Source organism: Ursus americanus, chromosome 11 (assembly GCF_024610735.1).
Source record: "Ursus americanus isolate L20-20 chromosome 11, mUrsAme1.1.p, whole genome shotgun sequence".
NCBI classification, from domain to species: Eukaryota; Metazoa; Chordata; class Mammalia; order Carnivora; family Ursidae; genus Ursus; species Ursus americanus.
In genome coordinates this window covers 45,298,028-45,325,924 of record NC_142137.1, presented here as the reverse complement: position 1 = coordinate 45,325,924, position 27,897 = coordinate 45,298,028, and the positions used below count along the sequence as shown (strand labels likewise).

The 27,897-nt window shown below is 38.2% G+C and overlaps 1 protein-coding gene across 1 annotated transcript in view; it reads right to left on the bottom strand.

Moving 5' to 3' along the window:
• Positions 1–2,629: 2,629 nt before the first annotated feature.
• The window catches only part of ENPP1 (ectonucleotide pyrophosphatase/phosphodiesterase 1), a 70,137-nt gene continuing 44,869 nt past the window's right edge, over positions 2,630–27,897 (bottom strand). The window contains exons 10-25 of the mRNA XM_045805543.2: positions 27,693–27,758; positions 27,312–27,384; positions 24,852–24,960; positions 23,787–23,918; positions 21,971–22,002; positions 20,892–21,019; positions 19,661–19,730; positions 18,860–18,947; positions 17,584–17,753; positions 16,683–16,734; positions 15,341–15,495; positions 13,646–13,775; positions 12,303–12,383; positions 11,298–11,430; positions 9,539–9,701; positions 2,630–6,655 (exon numbers count right to left, since the gene is read on the bottom strand). Of these exons, the coding sequence (XP_045661499.1) occupies positions 6,485–6,655; positions 9,539–9,701; positions 11,298–11,430; positions 12,303–12,383; positions 13,646–13,775; positions 15,341–15,495; positions 16,683–16,734; positions 17,584–17,753; positions 18,860–18,947; positions 19,661–19,730; positions 20,892–21,019; positions 21,971–22,002; positions 23,787–23,918; positions 24,852–24,960; positions 27,312–27,384; positions 27,693–27,758 (1,753 nt within the window). The 3' untranslated portion in view covers positions 2,630–6,484. The remainder of the gene's footprint in view (positions 6,656–9,538; positions 9,702–11,297; positions 11,431–12,302; positions 12,384–13,645; positions 13,776–15,340; positions 15,496–16,682; positions 16,735–17,583; positions 17,754–18,859; positions 18,948–19,660; positions 19,731–20,891; positions 21,020–21,970; positions 22,003–23,786; positions 23,919–24,851; positions 24,961–27,311; positions 27,385–27,692; positions 27,759–27,897) is intronic.

Sequence of the window (27,897 nt, the reverse complement as noted above, 5' to 3'; positions counted from 1 at the left end):
GGAAAGTCAATGAAACTGTGAGTCAATGAAACTGAACGGCCCTTGAAAGGTATTCTTGATCTTATATGTATTACATTTTTATTTTTATTTTTGTATTAGATTTATTTTTAAAATTCTGCCTTTTTTTTTTTAAGATTTTATTTATTTATTTGACAGAGAGAGACAGCCAGCGAGAGAGGGAACACAAGCAGGGGGAGTGGGAGAGGGAGAAGCAGGCTTTTAGTGGAGGAGCCTGATGTGGGGCTCGAACCCAGAACGCTGAGCTGAAGGCAGAGGCTTAACCACTGCGCTACCCAGGCACCCCTAAAATTCTGCCTTGTGTACTAGGAAGATATCTAGAGATGCACTTCTTTTTAAAAATACCCCATTGAAAATACCATCTGGCACTTAAAAACTAGGGATGCAAAGAATAATTGTCAGTGTGATTGTCCTCTAGTGGCATTTGTATCACCTGTGATTCCTGAGCTGTCTTAAATGGATATTTTGGTAGGATCAGCTTATTGGGTCTTATTCATAATAAAGACATTGTCTCCATTAACCAACTACTATGTGCCAGGTGCTATACTAGAAACAGTGGCTCTAAAGATTATTTCTGTTCTCAATGACTGACGACTCTGGAGACAAGACCAAGAAATACCTGAAAAGGAATCTATCAATTTAAAAAAATATATGCTTAAATGTCAGAAGAGAGTTACAACCACTGGGGAAAAAAATCCCACCGGATTGAGTTGTATTTCTTATGAAACAGCACACTCTTGACATAAATCTCATCAAAGTTAGAGTTTTAGGGAAGAAACTCAAAGGGTATGATCTTAGCAAATTTAACAGAAGACCACAGGCTGGAAATGCTTAGATAGTGCAGCTTCTTGGGACTTCTCAACCTTTCTTCTGAGGTTTGTGGAATGTGCTCTCTTTAGGATAAGGTCCTGCCAGGTTCCTGGAAGACCTAGGGGGAAGCTAACAATTCTCTTATACCCGTAACCACATCACCCTGAAATCATTTCCTTTTATGGTTGCAGACTACCCTTGCAAGCCATGCATTTGGATCTAGTATCAGGGGCTCAGTACAATTTCTTAGTAGGTCAAGGTGCCATCTAATAACATTGTGTACAGATTACAGGACAATAAAATGTATCACACACATGCAGTTGGTTGCAATTACAGAACAATGACTAGCCTGAGGGCCTGTGCTGTCATCTCCAATGTCTGGGAGGGTCTGATCAAATGATCATGCTTTAGGGGTGAAGAGAAGAGTACTGGTGTCAAAAGGAAATGGGCCTTGGGTTAGATGTTGAAATCGAGGTGAAATGTTGCTAAATAAGCACCAAGGGGGCAGACATCCCAACTGTTCCTGTTCCCCAATTTATATCTAATGCCCATTTCCTTCACACACAGTAAACACAGCTTTGAAATCTGCTGTCAATCTTGATCTAATCGAATCTAATCTAGGTGAATGTGGTGAAGTGTCCTATTGAGGTAAACAGTGGTGAGATCATAAAAACACAAGTACACAGAGGCCTCACAGATTAACCACTGTTTCCGTTTGGACCTTCATAAAAGTGAGTAACTCTTCAAAATGGTGACACTGTGTCAATATCTAGAAAGTTTATGACAGAGAACGCAAAATTGTAGGTTTCGATCTAAGATTTTTTTAAATCATAAAAATTTGAGCAAATGAGATCCATTCGTTGAACTGAGAAAATTTTGGTCTCATTTATTTAAAATAATCTCCAGTCTCTCTTAACTTATAAACCTTCCGTTCTGCAAGTTTCACTTTCTTTCTATTACACTTAGCACAATGTCATCTAAGTGTAGGCATAAAAAATTTTGATAGTGAAAAATACCTGGATGTCTTGGGGCAAAATTATTAAGAGATACAAAAATCTCATTTCCTGGATATTTATTAAATCGTTTTGTATCTCTATTCTGTGACAGCTGAAGTCTATTCTGAGTTCTGAATTTGATCTGTAATGAAATTCTATATGAGTTTTAAATGAATGTGTTTTTATTAAAATCCTGCCCCCTGAGTCGAGGTTTTATGGGCAAGTATGAAGTTAACTTTAAAACTACGACATTGGGGTGGAATGAAAGGCACACTTTTTCTGTTGCTTCCTTTCGACACCTCACCAGGATAATACCCATTGCAGAGATTCTTTCATTTCTAGCAGACTAGAACATGTTTTATGCATCTACAACTTCTGCTACGGCTATAATTTCTAGTAAATATCTTTATTTTTCTTTTAATTGCTGTTTATAGGTAATGGAAAGGATAAGTACAAAAATTTCATGTTGAAAAAAAATCTATGGAAGTTACAAATTGGATACTTTCCCTCTGGTTTCAGACCATTCTACATACTGGAAGGATATTTTATACACGCCTGTCTTGTTTTACCTAGAAGTATGACTGCAAATCATCTAAGTGCCAAAAACACGAATATAGGTCACAGAAATCGATGTTTACTCTGTGAACCTGAAATGAACTTTGAATCTTTTTTCTCATTCCAACAATACAGCTGTGGTTAATTGTCTACAACCCTTGCACGCAGTATCATCCCTAGGAAAACACCACCACGCCGTTCCCTGTCCCCACCCTTCAAATACACAACACAGGAAAGCAGCCAAGTTTCTGTATATACAATTTTTATTGGTAAATCCACATTTCTTAGCTTAGAGACATATCCTGTAGACTTTTCCCTCCCCCTTATAATATTTAGACTGCCAAAAATCAAGGAAAATTTCATTGGACTGTAGCCATGTTACAATTTTACCTAACGCTTATGAAAGCACCAACACACCAGATTCCTGTCATAGGCTTTGGCATGAAGTGTAATCACCACATTTAGTTTCAAAGTTCAAATGCCTGTTTCTGTTATAGATTAAGCAGGTACCCACAAGGCAAGGCAGGACAGTTACTGTAGCTAATGACAGAAAAAAGTCAAGGTGGGGGGTGGTAACAGCCTTTCCTGAAGGACGGGGTGGTCTTAGCCACAATCTCATCCACCTTCTCTCCTGAAACAGGACTGGGCCAACTGGCCTAAAAGTCCTCTACACATTGACCTACCCTGCTGAAACATTTGCCTTCTTCCCCCTAAGTGTGACTGCTTTCTCTGAAACTTCTAAATATTTTCAAGTTCCACCTGATTCTTTGCTCTGCCATGAACGAGCGGACAGCTATGAAATTTTATATGGCAGTAACTTACCTCATTTGAGGAGTACTGATCAGAGGCATGGCAATAAAATTAGGGGAAAATAAAGGTTTTGTTTTGCATATGAAAAAAAGACATTTTCATATAGAGCCATGTGAATTTACCATTCAAATTGGGGGGCTGGAGGCCAGTCACGTGTTTTAAATTGATGAAATAGTCAAAGGAGAGATCTCTTTCAAGACAAACGAAGAAAAAGAACACTGTAAGAGCGACGGAAAAAAACAAGCTAAGCAGGAACAGGTGTGGATGCTCCTTAGAGTCAGCACAACATTAATAGTCTAGTCGACTTTTAAGAGCAGGAGCTGCTTAGAACAAAGCAGGAAAAATAACGTAGTTGTATATCATAAGTCGGTCATAGCGACATTTATAGAAATATCAGAAGTAGGAGTACATTGGAAAATGCCAAAGAGTATCCATCCAAAGGATGTTAGAATGTCCTTTCCTTACCTGTTCACCTGAAGAACTCCATTTCGCACCAAGTTCTAGCCCAAATGTTTCCACCTCTGGGAAGGCACTGCTGAGACTGTCAACCACCACCCGGTGTCTCCTCCGTCCTCCCTGGCACCCTGCCTATGGCTCCATTAAAACAATTACCATGCTTTAGGCATCATCTACACTTCTGCTCCATCCTCTCCCTCCCTAAGACTGTAAGGATTATTACTTGTCCTTCTTTGTATTCCTGGTGACTGGCAAAGGGGAGACACATCTACCCATTTAATTAAGATCTGCTAAGATGCTTTACATAGAGGCAATCATGTGTCTGCATGTGTTTAGAAGAATATATAAAAATCAATGAGACACTTCTATAAAGAAGTAGATATCCTTCTGCTAAGTGCAGATAAAAAGCTTAGATATTACATATAAAACAAAAATAGGAATATTCTGAAAGGTGGAGAGAAGAAGGGAGGCAGGCTAGGGACCCTGGGACCCAAGGGACAAAACTATGATGAGTTCCCCTGAGTTTGCTTTTTTAGCTCGTAAGTCCCAGACTTGGAGCTGAAGATGTCACAACCTGTGAAATGCCAACAGAGGAGGCGAAAAGAAGTCCTAAGAAAGGCCTGCTCTCTAGCCAAAGGACTGGAAAAGGAGTAGCCTAGCAAGAGAGAAAACAGTAATTGCTCCACTCTAGCAAATGCCACCGAAAGGACCACAGACCCAAACATGCCAGCAAAGGCCAAGCCTGACATCGACAGGCTGTCATGAAGGATCCTAACTCCCCTGACAGGGTAGGATCTGAGAAGGTTGAGTAGGCAATGGGTCATTTCCTCCCCACTTGGTTGTAATAAAGCCTTCCCAGCATTCCTGCCCACAGTGTCAGTGGACACCACTGTGGAGCAGTGACAAGGCCCCCTGCACACCCCAGCCAGGAAGACATCAACGGAGGCCCAGTGGGGAGCTGAATTCCCACCCTGTGCAGCAGCAACAAGGGTCCCATCTCACCCCAAGTGTCACTGGAGGCGGAGTGGGAAACCTGTACTCATAACCACACCTGGAAAGAACCAGACAGTGCCCCTAAGTCCCCCACTAGGCTGATGTCAGAGAAAGTCAGCTAAAACAGAAGGTTTACATAAGATCCACAGTCACATAACACCTAAGATAGTCAGGTTCCCACTGAATATCATTCATCATTCCAAGGACCAGGAAAATCTTTTTAAATGAAAAAGACAATGGATGCCAGCCCTGAAATGACACAGATGCTGGCATTATTCGAAAAGAACTTTGCAGCAGCCATCACAAAAATGCTTCAGGGAGTAATTATGAATTGCATGGAATAAATGAAAAAATAGAAAATCTCAGCAAAAAAAAAAATTCTCAGCAAAGAAATAAAATATATATGAGAAAGAACCAAATGGAAATTTTAGAGAAGAAAAAACAATTTTAACTGAAATACAAAAATCAATGGGTGGGCTCAACACCAAAATGGATTAGAGAAAGAAAATAATCAGTGAACTTAAAGACAGAATAATAGAAATGACCTAAATTGAACAACAGAGAGCAGACAGACTGGAAAAAAGCAATGTACAAACCCTCAGGGCCTTACAGGACTAAAACAAAAACCAATGAAACTTTCTAGATTACTAAATAATTTTTAGATACAAATTATATTATCTAAAGGATTTTGTGACTTGTAGTCTGTTGAAGAATGATCATCATATGAAGGACAAATAAAAAATTCTGGTGGACTAATATAACACCTAAATCAAACCCACATAGCCTGAAAGTGAAGGAAGCCGTTGAAGGTTCACAGGTTGGGACTAAAAGGTACAGGCTATCTGGCAGAGAGGTCAGATTCATTGAGCATGACCACCAAGAAGATGTAAAGCAAGGGTTACACATTCTCACCAAATCTATGGAACTTCAAAATGAATAGCTCAGCATAGTTCTGCTGCTGGTGGGGTCATTTTTGTGCATAGAGGAAAACGTTCCTACCATCTTGATGAAAAATGCTACCACGCCTGTGTTGACAGGTTCTCTGAAGTTCCGCCAAGACATTTTTAATAGTCTAACATAACCACTTTTAGAGCTATTTTCAACCTGTTAATTACAAGTGATCAGGATGGGAATATCTTTCTTTCTGTATAAACAGAGAATAAAAATGTATAGCAGGCAGATGGACTCCGTTACTCAATTCACAGATCTTCCCTCAAAGTTTAACTTGTTAAAGACATTAAATCTGAAGAAGTCCAATCACAATTAAAAAAAAAAAAAACCCACAGGATTACGCATTTTAGCTTTTGAATGGGTGTATGGCAAAGACGGAAAGAGGGCCTTAGAAATACTTTTGCTTCCACTAATTTTTTCAGTTAAAACTAAAATGAATGAAATTCCAAGTCAGAAAGAATCCAGAATCACCTTTAAATCCTTGTGAAAATCTGAAGGTAACACAGACTACTCCAATCCTATCCATTATGTTGCGCCTGCCAGTTCCGCAGAAGTTTATTAGTGAAAATAAAATTCAGATATCTGGTGTCCAGACAATGTTCACAGCTACTTCTGCCCTTAAGAGAGATAGAAGAGCAGTTTTAGGTATGGTCTGTGTCTTTATTCCCCAAATTGGAACAATTCTTACACATTCAAACATGTGCGAGACCCAGCGAGAGTATTTGGCTACTGCCGGGCGGAGGCCGCGAGGTTCCCTGAGACGCCTGTAACACAGAGGACTCGCAGCTCTAACTCTGGTCGGCAGTTTCCAAACAATGCGACAGCGTGAAGAGAGGACCGTATCGAATAAAAGGTTCTTTCAAAAACATTTAGGGTGTGGTTTTGGAATAAAAAACTCAGTCTTCTTGGTTAAAGGTTGGCAAATGTGTTTTCAGCTTTAGAATGTCTGAAATTGGCTCTTTCCTTTCTTGATAGAAGCTGAGTCCAGTGATGTGTTCAACATCCATGATCCGAGCTCTGTGTAACCTCAATAACTCTTCAACCCATGAAGACTCATGCTTCCCGTTCTATGAAGGTGGGGGAAAAGAGAAGTCATCGGAGAACAGTCAGTTCGCTTTCCCTACGAGCACTCCATCTTCCCATTTCAATGAGTTACGACATTCTGGCTCCCAATGGCAGATGCTACAAGCTTTGTGAGGCATGATCCCTGCGCCTGGTAGCTCACCATCTAACACATGCGATGCATGTTTGTTTAATTAGATGTCTCGAATTTGGGAAAAGGGAAGTTTATGTAGAATCGATGCTCATGTGTTGCATTGGGGCGAGAAATTTCAACAATGTGAGGTTAAAAAAAAATGTTGGAAAAACAGAAGCAACGTGGCATGGTGGAACGAATATGGGAATGAGCAGAAAGAAACTTGGATTGAAATCCGGGTCCTATCATTATCACACCATGTAAACTGAGGCAAGTTATTTAACATCCGAATCCTGATTCTCTTACCTGCACCCTCCTGACAGGGTTGTTTTGAGGATCAACTGTAAGGATGTGTGCAGATGCACGACAAAAATACCCGTTCTCATCAGAATCAGTTATTTACGTGGTTGGAATGAAGAGAGGGGTTGGGGGCAGTGGTCAAACACAGTTCCATCTCTGGGGAGGTAGTGAAGTCTCAGCTACTAGGAGATCAGACAAGAAGTAAAGGCCCATGCTCCAGGACCTAGAAGCAGAGCTGGTGGCAGAGGCAGGTAACACAGGTGGAAAGCACACATTCACGTGTAAGTACCCATTTTTCTGAATATGGCTCCTGGAGAAGGTCAGATGGAGAAGGTGTCCACTGGTTGGTGGGCTACGATTGTACTTTAAAGACATCCTCCAATAAAGAGTTCTGTACCGTTGGGACATTATTAGTTGGAAATGATAAATACAGACTTTCCACATAAAAGGGAAATGGACCAATAGTTTCCATTTTCCCATTAGCCTCCAATCATCACTACACCCCATGCTACCTACTGCCCCACTCAGTCTCTTTCTCTCCAACAATCTTCAGTCTGGCTCTTGGAGGAATAACCCTGACTCAGTGGACTACTTGGCCAGTAGATATTTTCCATCTGTCCCAACAGACACAGGAATAGATAAAAAGTATAGGCAAGATATCTGATGTCTCAGGCCACTAGCCTGCTAATGTTCAGTCGCTACTTCGGAGACGAAACAGAAGGAATCAGTCAGTATGTGTGACCGACCTTGAAATAATCCTCTCTCTGGTTCAAGGCCAATATTTAGTGTCTTCTAGGTGCACTGCTATTATAGAATTTGAGAAATGTTTGCATTTAAGACATCGGCACAACAGCTTTTGGAATGGTAGAGATGGAAAAGGAACTCAGTGACATCATTTTGGTCAGGGAGATGTAAGCATAAGTCTCTTTGGGAGGAGGGCCCAGAATTCTGACAGGATATCTTGAGAAGTAGAAACCATCTTTAGCCCACCCGTGCCACATGCTAAGAACAGTGGCAAAGGAAGACAGGAAAGGTCCAGGTCCCTAACAGTGCTACTGACCCAAGACTGTCTACTTCTGGAAGTCCCATCACACGAGGTACCCATTAATTGCTCAAGTCACTGTGAATGGGTTCTTCGTTATTTGCTGCAGAACACAACACTAACTGATAACTTCAGTGACAATTCAATCTCTTGAGGAAGAGAAAGCAATGAAGAAGGAACACTCAGTATGCATCCAACAGTGTCCACGACAGCGACCAGCTGGCAGACGTAGATGCCCAACGGGCATCCAAATAGTTAAAATCCTGCCATTCTGTACTTAATTCGGAAGCACAAGGGAAAATAACTTAATGAGAAATATGTCCTATGAGGACTGGTCAATTAATTCTCAGTTTGTCAGAGAAACAATTAAAGAGTGAAATATCTTCATGAGTTTTAATGAGTGACACATAGACTCCTAGGTCAGGGATGACAACGGATCTCTGTATTCTACTCCTGGGCCCACGGCAGAAGCTACTGTCTGTTTTGTTCACTGCTGTGTCCTCTGTCCGAAGAGTACATGGCAACACATATTTATTAAAGGAATGAATGACTGGATCCGAGAAGGGATAAATGAATAAATGCAGGAAGGAATGAATGCGTGATCACAGCACTCTCTCCTGCGGAGCTCAGACTGGGGCCTCAACATCCTTTTGACCACAGGACTCCAGCTCTCCACCACCCCTTTAAATGAGCCTGGTGAGAAAGCTACATCGCTTTGCCAACTTACGTCTACTTCGATGGACAAAAAAAGAAAAGTGGGAAAAAAAAAAAACAACTAGAAAATCTGGGAAGTATTCTGAAAGAAAAAAATTGGCTCACCATAAGGGAAAACTTTAAAATTCCTAAAATTTTAATATAGTCTTGGTGTTCAAAGACTAGTTTAGGTTTTGTTTTGTTTTGTTTTTTAATTCTGAGCAAACAGGGTAACATAAAACAATTATTTCCAAATGTTGAATGACAACAGAATAAGAAAAGATAATTAGGGACAAACATGATTTTTATAATAGAGTGATATACAGAAAATTAATCTGAAACACTACCTAACCATAACTTGAAGACTAATTTATAATAGTGCTAACACTTTGGGAATTATAAATCCAGTTTTGAAACAAGAGTAAATTCATAGTTCAAATAAATCTAGAATTTAGTGGTAAGCCATATGCAGGCACTAAGTTTTTACATTTTGATTTGTTTTTTGTGTTTTAACAGACAAGGGTGGTCTCCAAAGATATCTCAGAGCATCAAATTTAAAACCATCCTGCAAAGTACACGTAAAGCACATCCTTTCAAAGTATATCCTTTCAAAGTGCATATGCACATTCTGTTTTCACCCACAGTAATGTCAGACATGACACACACAAATATATTCGTATTTTCAACATTTAAGGTAATAAAGGAACAAAGGCTACTTACTGCACAGCTCTCACTGTTGTCAGTCCTGTGAGGCAAAATGAAAGCTAAGCTGTCTAAATCATCACACTGGGAGGGAGTCTGGAATGTGTTTTTACAACTTGTCAGCACGATGAAGAAGTGAGTTGGGATCAGAATTTCTTGATTACGGATGAGTCTGCTGTTTCTGGAAAATATGGCAATCTTCACTTTAAGAAAGAAATAACTCTCTTCTTTTTAATGAATATTTCAGTAAAGTGTATTTTAATACAATGCATCTAAAAATAAAATTCAGTCAAATAATTAAATGTATTGTAAGAAGTTAGTAATCATAATACTTCAACATGTTCTGCCAGACTGCGAGAACGAATTAGAAGACAAACACAAACCCAATAATTATTATTTTCTATAAAAATTTACTGAACTTCAGATTTTTTTTTATTCTACCTTAAGACACTGGAATTGAGACACTCAAGAAAAAAATATATCATTCTCAAATACCTACAACTAAGATTGAAAGCATTACTGATAGTCTTCTCAACTTTATGCAGCTGTGCACAGAGTGTAGACAGAGAGGAAACTGGTATGGGATTTTTTTCTATTCCAGCCCCTCCAGTGAAGTCATGTTTCTGTGAACTCTCCTTTGTTTTAAAGGGATTTCCTTTCTCATCACAGTAACTTCTTTTAAATTGCAGCATATTCTCCAAGACGTCCCAAGTAATACCTTTATGTCATCTTACTTCTATATCCTTTGGTCTCAAAGCCAGATTTATCTATTCGTTTTTCAGCATCTTTCCAAATTTAAGGTAGTGGGGGCATTGTCTTCGATTATAATCTTATATGGAACCATAATATATAAAACTGATTAAAACAGAGTTCTGGTGGAATGTGAAAGGTATGAAGTTCTCTTCTTTACCCATTCTACTGCTGTGACTTCTGAGGCAGTTATGTTGGGACCCCTACACCTCGAGGAATACAGTAAAAACAACAACAACAAAAACCCCAAACCCTGTCATTTTATAAACTACTGTCTATAAATTATACATTATAAGCTAATGTGTCACAGATGTATGTGTGTGAAGAGTAATCTCTGAGCCTGCCTGAGTCAGCAGTTCTCAGGAAAAGAGCTGAACATCAGACATTTCATTCTCTTTTTCCCGTAGCCTTAACAGCAATATTGCTTCAAAAAATCCTGCTGTTATTGTTTTAAGAAAGATCAAATGGTTTCTAAAACGTTCTGCCACTCTACTTTATAAAAATAGTACTCACTGATAGTTTCTTTCAAGATGGCCACTCAACCTCCCTCTAAGCAAGGCTGGGTAAAAGCTGTGACATTTGCCCAAGGTCTACACTTGGACACTACAGCTTTCTAACCCCTGATTCTTCCACTCAGGATGCCTCTAACCACACCACATGGTTCTTTATCTTCTAACCAGAAGTAGTTAATGAAGACAGTATCTTATCAATTAGCCACACACAGAGATTTTAAACATGGATGTTACTTTCATAACATATGGTAGAGTTCAGTGTTTAATCTGAGCTCAAGAATTACTCATCTAAGCTGAATTGGGGAGAAACACTCCTTCTTTCCTCTAAAAAACATTTTTCTGAACACCGAGCAAAACATCAAAATTAATCAGATATTTCAAGGGGTTTCCAGTGTCATCAGAAATGGCATGTCCGTCAATAGGAACGGTATCAGACAGAAAAGGCTCTGCTGACTGAACTGGATGGTAATCCCACACAACAACTGTTTTTAAGAGTAAATGAAATATGTTCTTACTGCTTCAGGGTCTCTGAGGAATCATAACATCCGTCGTAATCAGAGTCAAACACAGGACCGCTGACGACATTGACGCCATTTCTTTCTTCTGCATACCTTGGCAGAAGGGTGCCATGAAAGTAGCGCCATATAACTGAAACAAGAAGGACGTCAGCGTAGTTGCAGAAGAACAAGGTGCCATGCTGTCATGTGAAATAACTCAACAACCTTATTCAAAACCAGCATTTGTAATAATTACAGACAGTCAAATTTGGCTTCAGTCTTAGTGGGAGGCCAAAAACCATTGTTCAGCTTTTGCCTTTGGCAGAAGAGGCAAACGTTGAATTCAACACTATTTTGGGCATCCCTGACCACGTGCATCACCATGAATTTGTGATGACAGATCATCATGAGGCATAAAAAACCATGAACATAAATAAACAAGGCAGGTTATTCAGATTTACTGTTAATACCTGAATATTCCCTTTGAAATAGTCACAAGTATTCTACACATAAATTAGAGTAAAAATAGCCTTGAATACTCGGTATTTTGAAATTCTATGTCACTTGAAGCATAAATTTATATTTATTTTAAGTGTTCCAAATACTGCGATAATTAATAATGATGCCCAAATTTATTCAAGATTAAAAACAATTATCAACAACTTCCAAAAGTTAAATGGGAAAACAAACTGAAAGTTAATTGTTAGGAGACTATATTAGCCAGGTAACATAGGAAGAATATTACATACTTTTTTCACCAAAAAATGTTGTTTATAAAGATGTAAATACAAGGCAGAATAATAGGTATTGGAATAGATCATAATTCCAATAGTTGCAGAATTTCTGTGTACTGGTATTACCAAAGTTAAGAATGAACAAGAATGTATAGCTCTGAGAACATATACCTATAAGACCATGTTTGATAGTCATTTAATTTAGAGGATCAGTCTTATTAATATAAATTATACCTGTAATACACAGAAATTCATTGAAATTGTGAGATACAGGATTAAAATTTTTTACCTTGAAAACTCTGGTACATTGGCACTATATTAGTATTAAGCAATGCTTCAGAATATAGTTGATTTGAACCTTTATTTAGTTCTACAAAGAAAATAAAAAAAGATGACTTTCATTCTTCATGAATCACATTAGAAATTATACTTTCTCATGGGAGGGCATTTAAAAAAAAAATCACCTTAAACCCATAAAACATTCCTAGGTACAGGGTAAGGGAAAGTGCAATGTGTTTGGTCATGTCTCTTAAAAAAAGTAAAATATTTAGATCTTTTCTTCAAGATGAATTTATCAAAGGAACAAAAGCTTAGTAACAGCCCCAAATCAAATATGTTCAAATTTTACCATATTTGCCTATTTCAACTAAAAATGTATTGTGTTGACAACCCTCTTTCCTTAAACTCTTCCACAGTGAGAAGAAAAAAGAAAGTATCTGGCTTCAGAACAACACCTACTACCCAGAAAAAACATGGCAGGATGTCTGCCTCGAAATGCTGTACAAGGCGTCTTTGTATGGATTTTCGGCTTGGACCTGGTCTATTTTTATAAAGCAATAGCCAAGTTCTGACTTCAGACACTTACTCCAGGGACTCGACTGGATATTGAGAATATTTGAGCACCTGGAGCCTTCTGACTTTTGCCTTTTAAGGCCAGCCTCAAAATGTCTTCTCATTAACACACAGATTTGCCACATTAAAAATAGAACATTTAACTTAAAAAGAAAAAAAAGCTATTCCCTAGCAGCTCCATTTCTGTGAAAGAGCAAGCACACTTAGGCTCTGCCTATCCCTAATTCTTTGACAAATGACAGCTTTCCTTTTTAATAAATTCTTATTTATTTATTTGAGAGGGAAAGAGAGACCCACTAGTGACAAGCAGGGGTGGGGGTGTGGGAAGGGCAGAGGAAGAGGGAGAAGCAGGCTCCCCGCTGAGCAGGGGGCCCAACATCCCAGGACTCTGGGATCATGACTTGAGCCAAAGGCAGATGTTTAATGGCCTGAGCCACCCAGGCACCTCAACATTTTTCCTTTTAACAAAATATCTCCTAAGAACCCTGATATATCCTTCCGACCCAAGCTTTCTCAAATTCTGAGTAAAAGAAATGCAAAAAAGTAAAGAACGTCCTACCTACAGTGTCTGCACTAAACCAACTACCCTCCAAACAAAAGCTAAAAGTTTTCCAAAATTCAACTTTTAGACACTTTAAAAATATTCCCTAAGAGTTATACTTCTCATTCACCATTTTCACCATTAAAAAAACAAGATGATGTACCCCGCCTCGTAAGGAAAAGAAGAGGAAGCGAGAAAGAGGACAAGAGAAAGGGAAGGTCAGGGAGATAGAAACTTACGTGGTGGGTAGAGGAACCCGTAAGTCAGTTCAGCGTTATTTTTATAAAAGGAACACTTATGGACAGGACTAAGAGAAATTCGAAGATCCTGGTAAAGACAGTTGGAAAAATTTTCTGCAGAGAAACTGTCCTGAAAAACAAAATGAAAAGAGCCACCAGGTGTCAGGCATACAAAAGAAAAGAAGACTGCTTTCGGAGTAGCGAAGATGAGCCACCCATTCGGTTACAGGGCTCTGGCTGTCCTTCTCCATTTTCCCATTTTTCTACTAGTATATTCATCTTTTTTCTCACTGAAATGCAAAAACTCTATGATATTAAGGCTATTAGTCATTTTTCATATATGTGCAAATAGTTTCCTATTATGCTGGGCTAATTTTGTGTATTGTGTTTTTTTAGTTGCAAACGTTTATGTAGCGAAATGCTGATTTGGGGGGACCTGAGTCTATCCTCCATACACAACTGCACAGACTGAAGCTGGGGGTGGGGAGCCACTGAACAACAGTGCAGCATGAAAACCTCAGGAGCACTGATGACTGAATTTATGCAGCTTTGATTATAGAAGTCAACCGGACATGTGAACAGAATGAAAGAACAGTGTAATTAAGGCATGAAATGATAGTAAATCTGATGGAAACCTACAAAACACTGTATATATCACTGAGTCAGGTAAAAAAAATGTGTTTACAGTATTGGAAGATAGTCTTCTAAATTAGAACAATCAAATTTATGGTAGAAACTTTATGGTAATTATGTGAATATGTGTGGGTGCGTAATATATATATATATATATTTTTTTTAACACAGGAATTACATACATACACACACATATCCCTGTCTTTTTATTTGGCGTTCTTGATGAGTATTAACAATAGTTTTATTTTGTAAATCCAGTTGCTACACTCAATTAAGCTCTCTCAAATCCCCTTTCCACCGCTTAAGGGCATCCTGTAGCTTGCCAGGCATTCAGTTTCTGAAAATCTGGTTGGTCTAGTTTAAAACTTTCATTTGATTAAAATCTAAATTTCATCCCCTCCCCCATTCTCTCTTTCAAGGCCTGTCTTGTTTCTCTTTCTACCACAGCAGCCAGGGGGCAGGGGTGAGGGGATGGTGGTCTTATTCTGGGGTATTTGCCCCCACCCATCAATCCTTGACTCTTTTCAAGGCCTTCCTGTGTTCTGGGAAGTGGACAGGATCCCTGGCCTCTCCCTGGTCTGGTTTGGGGGCGGGGGGAGGGGTCTTCCTGTAGGTGGTACATGCAGAGAGGTTACTGAGCTTTCATGGCTTCCCCCTAAGGACCCCCTAAGGTGAGCGCAGCTGACAAAAATCCTTGTGCTCACACATCTTTGTATTTAGAACTGAATCACTGCACCTGACTGCAAAATTAATTTCACAAAATTATAAATGACAATCCTAAAATATGAAAACAAACAAAAAGCAAGGGAGAAACTTTTATTGCATGCACACCCCTCATTCCGCACAAGAAGAAATCTGCTCTGAGTCTCAAAGTCACCCAGCTGGTTTGAGGCAGAGCTAGACCCAGAACCTAACCTTCTGACCTGCAGTTCAGTGATCTTCTAATTCAGGAACTGATGACAGAGCCAAGATTAACTGACCCAAACTAACTCTGCTTTCAATGTTTTGCTTAACGATGATCTGAAATAATCACACATAGCTAAAGAGGCGACCAATACTTGCATTTCTGTCGACGGTGTAAGAGGTCCAAAGGGGCATCAGGAAGTCACGGCTGTAACCACTCACGAACTGGTGCTGGTAGAGAAGACAGGCCGAGGTGTTCCTCTGGAGAACTCTGGGTCTTCCATAAGGTAAAGTGCTGCGCTTAATAACCTTCTCTTGGGTTGCAGGGGGAAAAAAATGAAACCGCCATTCAAACATATTTACTGTGAATTCTATGACAGTAATATAATAATACATTCATCCAATTCTTTCCTCTACTTAACACTATTGAAAAGTTATTTTTAAATGTAAAAAAGGAAAACTAATTACAAAGAGCAGAGCCATAAACAATTAACAAAAGGGATTCACTATAGTTTTTGCCTATGAAGATTCTGAAAGATCAGTGCAAGATCACGATACCACAAGAGGACATTACATGAGATCGCGAAGAAATTTCACCATTAGGACTTAAAGATATTGCTGAAATTCTTTAACATTATTTTATTTTTTTTAATGATTTTTTATTATATTATGTTAGTAACATTATTTTAATGATTTATTCTTCAGGGAAAACTTCAGACAGAGAAGTTTCTGGATGGTATAGGTGCTCAGAAAGCAAAAAATCACAACTAAAATTATGAGACGGAGCTGAATGAAACAGTAATAGTAAGAGACCATTTACTGTACTTTTTCCAAGTGTCAAGTGCTTTGTAGAGTCCTTTGTATACGTCATCTAATTTAATTCTTACACAGCCCTATGAATTACAGTTATACACTCATTTCACAGATGAGAAAACAGTAATTTACAGAGTGAATACTTTTTCCATGGACATACAGCTCCTGCGTTCATTCAAACACAAATCAATTCCAGAAGTGTCATCCTTCACCACAATGCTTTGTCATCACAGGGCCATCAAAGATTTCTCTAAACATCTGCAGAGATTTTATTTTTATTTTATTTTTGAGACAGAGAAAGAGAGAAGGAGAGAGGGAGAGCATGTGTGAATGGCGGGAGGAGCAGAGGGAGAGAGAGAACCACAAGCAGATCCACACCCAGTGTGGAGCTCAATGTGGGTCTCGATCTCAGGACCCTGAGTTCACGACCTGAGCCGAAATCAAAGAGACAGATGCTTAACTGACTGCGCCACCCAGGTGCCCCACATTTACAGAGATTTTATATAGGCAAATTCAACTTGGGAATTATGCACAATTTGCCTTTTTATTCCAGAAGGAAAAAACTGAGCCAAGTAACTTAAGGATCAGAGACTATGTCAAAATGTATCAGAAACCATATCAAAGTGACGCGGAACATCCCAGTCACAACTGACGAATGTTAGCAAATGTCAGGGTAAACATGTCTTACCTTCTGCCACAGTCAAATTCAACTGTATCTCAAAATCCACAACTGGCAAGACCTAAAAAGTTAATAATACGATTTTCATCAATGAGAGACACGAGGTTTGGTTATTATTTTTGTTTTGAGACATGTTTTAATCTTGTGACAAACAACTCCTACAGCCTAATTATTCCGTCATGGGACGAAGACAGAGCCATCTTGTACAAGTCAAAGTTTATTTTTTTCGACGAAAAGGATCAAAGTTCAGATGACAGCTGCAAAAAGACAAAACTGTTACCTAAGCACAACACTAGGAATGAAAAAATAAGAATTGCTGCTTTATAACTCATCGCTACTCTTCAAGTCTTTCTATGAGCCTCAAACAAAACGGAAAGCATCGAATCAACTGCTCCCCCAAATCTCTGTCTTTAGGGACACTATCAGTTTTGTTCACTTGTCACATATTTTTATCTTCTTATAACCGTATGTTAAGATAGAAGTAAAAAAGAAACAGTGCCATCCATCCATTTCATACCAAAAAGAAATGTGATTTTTCCCTCTACATTTAAAATTAATTGAGAGATATCTTAGAGGAAGAATACTGTGATTGGTTGACGATCAAGACCTCACTGCTAGGATAACAGCTCAGACTCCATGATTTAGGAAGCTCCGGACTCAGCTGGACTTCTCCCAACCTGCCCCCAGTCAAGTCACAGCACCAAGCAATAGAGACAGAGGGGAAAATGCAAAAGCAAGGAAGAGGAAAAATCAACAATAAAAGGGCGGCATGTGTTCCATCAGAATTGAACATAAATAGATATTTATGCCCTCTCACAGATTTTAATTTGATCGTTAAGTGTTTCTATAGCACGAGCTCTGCAGAGGGTGCTGTAAGATCCGACTGGGCTAGACTTTGGTCAATACTTACCGAAGGATGGCACGAGCAGTCAAGGTTACGTCTGGGGGATCTTGTGAAAGGGCACTGTACCACGGGGTGGACTTCCTTGGGATTCTTTGGGGTATAAACAGGGTTCTTTAGAAGGTGGTTAAGACTTCCATGAGTTCCATTATTAGGAGCAGGCGTCAAATTCAGCAAATCTACACAATTCCAAGAATGGTAAATGGTTACTAGAGGTTTCAAAAGCAAATACACAGCAGACTTATCCTACGATTTTTATCCTTTTTAAACCCTATCTATAAAAGAGTTCTTTACTCTCTACCTAAAATGAAACTATGAAATGCTCTTGAATTTTAGAACATTTATGACTATGCTGTTCTTAATGGAATCACCGATATATATGCTATACTTCTCTCTGGAAACTTCTGAATTTTAATGTGACTATAGTTACCACCACTGCATGCTTATTATATGCCAATCACTGTGCTTATGTATTTTTCTTACCTAATCCTCAAAACAATTTAGTAAGTTATTGCCAATATCTGGTAGCTGAGTAATCACAGTGCTTTGCTCAAGGCCTCAAAGCTACTAACGGAGTAAGACCTAGGATTCAAAACCAGGTTTATCTGACTCTGACTCGTGCTCTTGGTAATAACAGCAAACACTTCTAGAGTAAACCACTTAGCATATGCCAGGCACTGTGTTAAGTGCTTCAGAACATACGAATTCACTTAAGTATATAGGCTCCCACTAGAAGAATTACACTGACGACATATTTGAGTTTTGCAAATGCCCAGTATCACTGTCAGAAAAAGGAAGTGATACTTAAAACACAATATCCAACCATAAAAGTACTAATTAAGAAAGTACAGGGTAAACGAAGACTATATCTCATGGGTCCTCCTCCATTTCTACAACCTTGACATTGTCATCCATGCAAGTATTATCGTTACCAGAGGTTCTGCCTGTCTTGTGACAGGGGTCACAGACTCCAAACTCTTTCTCAGGCTTCCACTGCAGACCTGTTTCGGTTGTCATACAATTAAGCCCAAGGCCTGGCAAACTACAAGGCACTGGGGCTGTACAGACCCCCCTGCTCTGGCTGCTCCAATTCACCCGTGGGCGGCCTCGTGGAAGAACCGTAAGTCATCGGATGTCATGATCCCATAATCTTTTCAATGACTCTGGGTCAGGAAGAAGAAGGTCGGTCTCCCCTCATCATCATCTCTACAAAGATGCCCACCATGTGACCTACTTTTGAGAATCCCATTCCAGGTCCATTTTAAAGAAGTCCGTTCCCACTTACCACACATTAAGTTATAGACTTCGATATTTTCAAAGGCGTCCACTTCAGTGTTGTGCTTGAATCCAGGTCCGTAGCCAATAAAGAGGGCCTACGTGGGCCAGAAAAGTACCAGTGTGTCAATTCATTTCAGCTGTGTGCCTAAAATTATTTTATATTATCCACGCTGTACATATCTAAACTGGCTAAGATCATGGGAAAAATACTGTGTCCATGGACTTGGCGGGATACTGTTTTAACTGGTGTTGCACATTTAATCTGAGGACATGTGGGCTATTGCTCTCAGCTTTACTGCAATTCCTGACTTGACAGTCAGAACAGAATGAATGATGAAACTATTGCTCATCTGTGAAACGGGATACAAAGGTCACCCTGCCCACCTCGCACAGTGCTGTAGGCGTCAAATTAAATCACTGTTGTGAGTACATTCTGAAATTTTACATTGCTGGGTAAATGTGAGGCATTACCTTCATGTAGAACTAAAGTATGATATCTTTTCCCCTATTAAATCACTAGTTTTCATTTACTGTGGGGCAATATTCTTAAGGGAGCACAAATACACGCAAAATAACATCTAGAAATTTAATATGAGGTAAAAGTCACACGTTTATGAAACATGAATATAAAATTTTAACAGTAGTCTCTTAATGTAATGCCCAAAGTAAAACAGCTATATGAAATTATAAGCTTCATTAATTCTCATTCAAGACATACAATCACACTCCATGTTTCTAAGTCTATAACTTTATATAGTTTTCTTCAGATATAAGCTATTATTTTTTTAAGTGTAACAAGCTTACTTACTTGCATATTTGAAAGCAAATTGTCAGAACCATGGAATCCAATCCCACAATCTTTCCTTTCTGAAGGAGTCCTAATTTTGACATAATATGAATTAATGATGTAAAGTCTAGTCACACAGCCAAGTTTATAATCATAACACTATTTCTGTTCATAAAGAACAAGTAACTATTTTGTTAAACCAGACAAAAAAAGGTACACGAAACCACCAGGCGTGGAAAGCATTAAGGGGTCACCCTTATCTTTTATTTTGTAGATAAATCAACTATATAGGAAATGTAGCATGGAGGGGAAAAGCCACTAGCATTGACACAGAACTAGTTTTGAACTCTGACTATGCCATTTACCAGCTGTGACTTCGTCAAGTTAGTTATCTTCTCCTGGTTCCAATTTCGCCATGTTGGGTTGTTCGTACAAATTAAATGGCTTAGTCTAAAGAAATCTTTGGAATACGTAGGTATTTGTGAAATATTAGCACATTATTAATATAAGGGTAAGGACCATCCCTTCCTTCATATTCTTCTTCCAAATACTAGAAGCACAGCTCTCTAGTGAAAGGAGAGACGGTGAAATGTTAACTGAATCCTTGTTCACTGCTTAGGTTTCCTGTATCATCCCCAGCTTCCTGGCAACTCTCAAAAGAGTTAATGATCATGTTTTGAGATATTAACAACATCAACCATCCAAATAATTTTCCAACACACCAGAAAACTGAGGTGAAAGAACAACCCTATGAAGAAAGTAATTGCTCATTATCATAAAGAGCTTTTACCAATTATTTGCTGGATTTAAAGGTATTATTAGGATAGCTGTAATGTGCAGAAGAGATACAATGGTTAAGTAGTAACACAAGCGTAGAACATAAGAAATAATCAATACGGACGTGAGCAGAGCAGTGGTTCCTAGCTGGGGGTGCATGGCCCTCCCCAGGGAACTTCGGGCAATGTCTGGAGACATTTCTGACTGGCACAACTGTGGAAAGGAAGCTTCTTCATCGAATGGGTAGAAACCAGGGATGCTTGCAGACATCCTGCAATGCACAGGACAACTCCCCACAACAAAGAATTATCTGACCTAAAAGGTCAATAGGCCAAGGTTGAGAAACCCCAGGACAGAGTGAAGAGAATCCTATTTGTACAGTTTTCATATAACAACATTGTTGGCAAGGGCCCAATGGTGACACTGAATTACTAACATATCAGGCTAAGTTTACCTGGAAACCATCAGAACTTACAATGCAAGCTGCCACTGAGGGTCCAAATAGAACGTCAAGGGCTCAATCCTGTCATTTTTGGCAAAGTGCAAACGCTTTGGTAAGAAATGTTTCAGGTAAGGTTTGAAGTGCTGGTTTGGTTCCCGGCACTGAAATTATAGAAGGTAAAGAAAAACTCTTATTTCCATAGTTTCTTATGTGTAAACTTCTCTTGAAATTGTTTAAATCAATGCATTTTTTCTGATAAAAATTTCATCAGCCTGCTCACTAAGTCACAGATGCAAAAATAACTGAGTTCCTAACTTATATAATGTACCATTTGACCATTCTCAACAATACTCATATTTTTTACAGAAAATCAGGATTGCTGCATAAAAATCCCAAAACTCTTAGACTGTGTCACGCGATTTTGAGTTACTACTGATGATATTCTTTTCAAACACTTACAACTACAACATTAAGAATTTTCTTTAATGCTTAAAGCACACCAAGTAAAAAAATGTACTATAAATAACCCATCACCGGGACAAAAACCTATTTTTTTAAATGGCCATAAAGACTGGTAGGAAATATACAATAATGCTAACAGTACCAATGGTGATACAGCTGTAATTTTTTTCCTTTTTTTTTTCCAATTATATCTTCACTGTCATAAAAATTAAATAATGATAAATGAAATCTTAAAAACTTTTTAAAAATATTTATTTATTTGAGAGACAGAGAGAGAGCGCGTGTGCGTGTGCACGAGTGGGGAGAGGAGGGGTAGAGGGAAAGGAAAGATGATGAGCAGGGAGCCTGACATGGGCTCAATCCCGGGACCCCGAGATCATGACTTGAGCTGAAGACAGATGTTTAACTCACTGAGCCACCCAGACACCCCCTTGAAAACTTTCAATGCTAGTTTATTGGGACATGTCCTTAAAGATCTTTAAAAATAATAGGGCATTTAAATGTTGGCCCACATACTCAAAAATTCTTTTTTTCATGTTCAAAAATTCTAACGCTAAAATCCAAGAACAGATACTGAACCTCTTTTCTAAATATATATTAAACAAAACTAACAGTAACTAGATAATGAAAACATAAAGATATCTACTCACAGAAAGATTTCTGGCAAGGTCTTCGTAATCAACTGAAGGGGGGACAAAGATAAGAATTAATTGTTGATGGTATGCTACAATTAAAAATAAAACAAAAATGTTGAATGTCAGATTCAAACTCTGTATTTAAATTTCAAAACACATTTCAAACAGCTTATTTAAATGATTATGTATCAGTCATTGGCAGAATGAGAGAGATCGTTAGGAACCACCCCATGCCTGTGAAATTGTGTCCTACTGTTAAATGAAAAGGCAAGTTACAGAATATCTATCTATCCATCTGTTCATCCATATGTGTGTCCATCCATCTATCTGTCCATGCATCTAGATCTAGTATGATTTCAAGGTATAAAAATTAAAAAACAAACATGTCTTATATACGCATACCAGGTATCAGGAAAGACATATTCCAAGCCTAGCAATGTTTATCTCTAGAGAGAGGAAATGAGTTGTGAATTAGGGAGATTCAGGGAAACCGTTACTTTTTACTTTACATATTTTGGTATTTGACAATTCCAGAATTTCCAAATAAAAAGGACACAGGGGACCTAGGAAGAGAGGGCAAGTAGACTAGTTTTGAAACCGAATTTGATAACAAGACCATAGATTTAGTATATTCTGTGCTACAAATCAATAAATGTCTAGCTTTCCAAGATTCTTCTAGTTATACTTTACATAATTTTGAGAAAGTTATTCAGATCAAAGAACATGTATTGTATATATGTTTTATGTATGTATATTGATAAATAAATATAGATATAATTTTTGCTTTAATTTGGAAAACTGAGGCCTAATGAGATAAGGGTGTGGTCAAAGCTTTGCCACCCCATCCTAAACTGTTCTGGGCACTGCCCCCACTTGTACAGTTTTTATAACAGGCTTTGTAACAATTGTATACTACTTTTATAAATTTAAAAAAATGCTAATTAAAACTTGCCAGGCATATAGAGTCTATGCTTAGTGTCTCTATATTAATATACATTTTCCTGCAGTGAAATCTATGTCTCCTCATGAATATTCAACAGTATCTACTGAAACATACAGCACTGCAGTGCCCATACCTAACCGATTCCGATAAATGTCAGACAAGCTTTTTTCTCTATTTCAAATTCAACTGTAACAAAAAAATAAACAAGACTTGCTGTAGGTATCTGAAAGTTACCAAAGATGGCAATCAAAAAGCGGGCTATAACAAAGGTCTAAACAATTAGGAAATGGACCTCTTTTGCAAAAGAATTAATATTTAAAAAAATGTCTTGGCTGTTCGGGTTCCACATGTGTCCAAGAGAGAACATGAAATTTCTTCTCTGTTTATAAGACATGTTCCTACTGTGTTTTGGAATGGTCAGAGAAAGTCATTTCTGAGGACAGAAACCAGTTGTTTATAGAATTTTAAGAACTACAGAATTGCCAACATTCCTCCTCATCATAGAATATTATTCTATAACAGCTCTAAGCTATTTTAATGGAATGTCATTAATTAAACTTGAGTCCATGTAGCTGAACTTTGCAGTGCTTTTTTCGTACAAGTAATCTCGAACCTAATACAAGTAAAACACACACTACAACATAAAATTGTACTAAGCTCATCAAATCATATGCTTAGCAATAAATAACAAAGATAAGCGGTTAGACCTGTGTCCTCACACCCAATGCCTTTATAAAATTCCTTTGGGTGCAGAAGATCTGCATTGGAGAATCAAGCATGAAGAGGAAATTCACTTTAACTGATGCACTTTAGTGTAGAGACAGAATAATTTAGAGGAATGTATCCTGAATGTAATCATAGTCAAAGTTAGCATCCACATATACTCACATGTAAAGTACTTATCTGGGACATCAGAGGGTCTCAACCGAGCTGCGGGTCCATACACAATTCTAATATCTTTAACATCTCCCAAATATTTATTCAGATATACGTATTTCTTGCAATTGCCTTGTTCCATGCCTGGGAGGAAAGAAAATTCCCAACATGTCGCAACTTTAATAAGGAATTTCACATGCAGAAGAGAATTTCTTTCACCTCCAGAATTTAATTCAATAAATATGTGCTCAGTGCTCACGTTAAACGTCTAATAGGTGAGACACAGAATTTCAGCCATAGATACCACTGCACTTCCCCCAAAAAAACTTTTTCCCATCCTTCATCCATAATCAGTTCAATATTTCTTATTTCTTAGGAATATCACAGTTTCAGGCTGAATAGAAAAACCTACTCATTTTCCCCAGATCACCTAGAATACGAATGGTAACATAAAATTCTCAGTCCTGTTCCGGAACTGTAGCTTCTTTGGGACAGAACTTCTTACAACCATTTCCTGAAATAGCTTTTAGTAATTATTTCTGAAGCAAACAATAACAAGAAAAAAACAAACAAAAAGAACTTGTTTTCTATTTTCTTATGCACTCTCTGCTTTTGTACTCCCAAGGCTGTCAAACAAACATGTTCTAAAGGTCAAAGTAAGTAAAAATGAAATTAACATAGCGCTAGAATTTATACCACTTCTAAAATGAGACTTACCATGCTAAAGAAAATAGGACATAATAATGTGTTCAATTAAATCTAAGATTGTTAGACTAGATTTACCAAAATTTAATATTAAATGCTTTTTTTTAACTATTCAAAATTCCTTCCTATGTAACCCTTCCCCACATCAGGAAATGGGTGCATTGTCACTGACAGGCTCTTAGGTTTCTGTGAATTCTGTGTTTTACTTATACTTTATGTTTAATATCATTTTTTCCTAAAAACTTTCCACAAGTAACTCACATTAAAAAAAATATAACAATCAGAAGAAATAATGAAACAATAACCAATCAAGGAAACTTTTTTGGGGAGCACCATTTAGCCTGCAGGGTAAATGATGCGAAGTCAGATTACCATGATCTGAAATAAGGATGAGGTTCAGGCATCGATGCAAGTTCAGCTCTTGCAGACCATCCATCAGCATGCCAACCATGCTGTCAACCCTCTGCAATGCTCTGATGACCTACAAAAGGGAAGCAACCTCATGTGATGGATTCCATAGTAACGGCTACTGCTATATAAAGCTATCTCTGTTCATACAGGGAAAGTTCAGTGGATGCAACTACTATGATGAACAGATTTACATTAGGCGAAGACAGGTCAGGTAAGACAATGCCCATTAACAAAAGAAGGGCCCAAATCCCATACGTACGTGCTCAATTGTAAGTATTGGGAATGACTCCAGCTGATCTGATTGTCTAAACTGTCAAAAATGTCAAAATCATTCATGAAATGCTTTTTATCGTTCTTGCATGTATTTGATTTTTCAAGTTAGAACGAGGAATACAACCCACTATTTCCTTACAAACTGCATGTATTTTGCATATGTTGTATCCCAAGGACACAGGAGAGCAAATGATTTCAGCAACTTGCTTTTGACACTTCTCTTTTCAGCTCTCCTTACAAAACCACCCGAGGAAAATTCTTTGCAGTTCTACATGTGCTTTCTGTTATGCATCAAATTAGTCTTATGTCTACGGTCAATGAATTTCACTGTAATATGAAACAAGTCTCCCAATATGGTCTTTCAGTCACTCAATGGTATCCAAGTAATTCGAATTGGAATTTTTAAGTATTCAAAATAAAGTACGTTTCGATGTGCCAGTAATATTAGAATTTAACAGAGGTTACAAGTTGGTGAATATGATACAAAAAGCAACAGGCTCAATCTTGAACGCAGATGCATCAGAAAAGTAGTACTTTGGCAAATCTTCAATGACATTAGAAAAGGCAGCCCTGACTTTACAATTCATATGATCTGATAATTGAACAATTACAAAATGATCGTTAGACTTATTTGTAGTGAAACTGACCTGGACAGCAGTCTTAAGTGTCAGGGAATTTAGTGAATGAATAAAAATTACACTAGCATCTGGCCAACTCTCAAACCAATGTAACACTGACAAAAAGCTTTTCCCTTTCACCAATGATGACATGGTCACGTTGTCCGCCATGTGTCTTCCTTATCCCGAGCATTTGTGCTTAGTTGAAGGACAGAAGCAAAGCAAGGGCACATGGAATTACTAACTACATTAGAGCTGCTGCAGATGGATTTTGATGGAAAGATCTAGAGAGTATATATAGACCTAGATTGAGGGTCAACTTCCCTCTCTCTTTCCTCTCTTTTAGCTGACAAGATGGCACCCAAGAGGAACCTATGCTTTGAGAGGGGCAAATGTGGAGTAAACCCAGGGTAAGGGAAGCCAGGAGAAGATCGTTTAGGCAGGTGTTTTAAATTCAAGTGAGAAAAATGAGCCTATGTTCTCCCCTCCTCCTGCTGTTGCTGAAGCAAGCATTTAGAGCAAGTAGCACGGCAGACACGTTAGGATAGGCTCTGGACTAGACTCTGTGCTAAAGAGTCTTTGAGGCTCACAAACTATCCAGTCTGGGGGTGAAATTCTAGCTATTCCTAGTCTTTTATCTCTTGGAGTCACATGGGGGAAAAGACAACAAGGATTCTGAGATTAGGGACCTTGGCTATACCGATTCACCTTTCATCATGATCAACAATATTCACAGATCCTTCTTGTTTCTTTTCAGATCTCAGGTCATAAATAAAATATACATCATAAGGGAACTCAGCTTAGAGGTACAAAGAAAGAAGCTCAAATCATTTTCTGTTTTAATGCTTCCTCTGCTCCAAGATACCAAAATTATATGGCCACACAAAACTGAAAGCAGTATTTGATCTTTTAAAGCACTATACCGATTACAAACATAGCCAGGAATGAGCTAAGTTCCTGAAAGTGTGTCAGGACAAATTAAGACCTTACATTGACAGTCTTAGTCCATGAGCTGTTTCCCCATCTCTAGCTTCCTAGTAACTGCTGAATAAAACCATGGTTACTTCAAATTCTCTATAGTTTTGACAAAATTTCCTATTTTTTGATGCCCGAGCTCTGTTGTGAACATGAGCTCAGAGATCAGAGATGTATCTCCTAGGGTGGAGAGATCAAGGTAGGCTTCTTGTGCTATTTGACTAATTCTCCTATATTGCCATAGAAAATTGGAGTCTTACCCACTTACAACATTTCCAAAGAGCCCTTAGTTTTTTAGGTCGATGTACGGAGAAATGGAGTGGATAAAGGCTTTGGAACTGAGAATAAGGAATTTACCATCAGTTCAATTTAGCACTGTGGAAAGTACAGACAAGCCAAATTCTCCCTACTGTTATTTTTACTAAAACACATCCTTTGGTTTAGTAAAACTCTGCTTACTACTCATTCCAGAACCACGGAATCTTAACGAATGGTCTAGAAACCTGCTTCAAAGCAAGCTTTAGTTAGACGTAATCACCGATAAAAAGGTACTTACTTCACTGCTGACTGGTCCATACGAATGACCTGAAGAATCTGGTTCTTCTAAATACAGAGTGTAAAAGTGTGGTCTAAATCAAACAGCATCAAAATGTAATATTTTATAAACACATTGTAAAACAGAACGGAAAGAATAATTTAACAATCCATAGTGATTAAAAAGTCTACACCACTGGGGTAACATTTCTAAACTTGCTGAGAAATAATTTACAGGTTTGGAGTTCTTCAAAATGCCGCTATCCGAGCTCCATAAAAAGAGTCCATTTGGATATAAAATGCCAGAGCCAGCTGCAAAGTTTTCTTGCAGCTCATTTTAAAATATTGTGTGATTTCTATAAAACAAAGGAGTATTTACCATAGAAATTAGGCCTCTACATACCTTTCATCTTTAGGAAGCTGCAACCACTTAAGAATAGCTAAAATCCTTTCTTCAAACGGTATGGAACTAAAATTAAGAATAAGCAAAATGAAACAATTTGTGACAATTGTTCGAGTTTAAAGTATCAGCGTTTTTCTCACCAAAAATAGCACTGAAAGACTAAAACAATTCCATGCATTATGTTTGAAGCAATGCAAAAATTTTA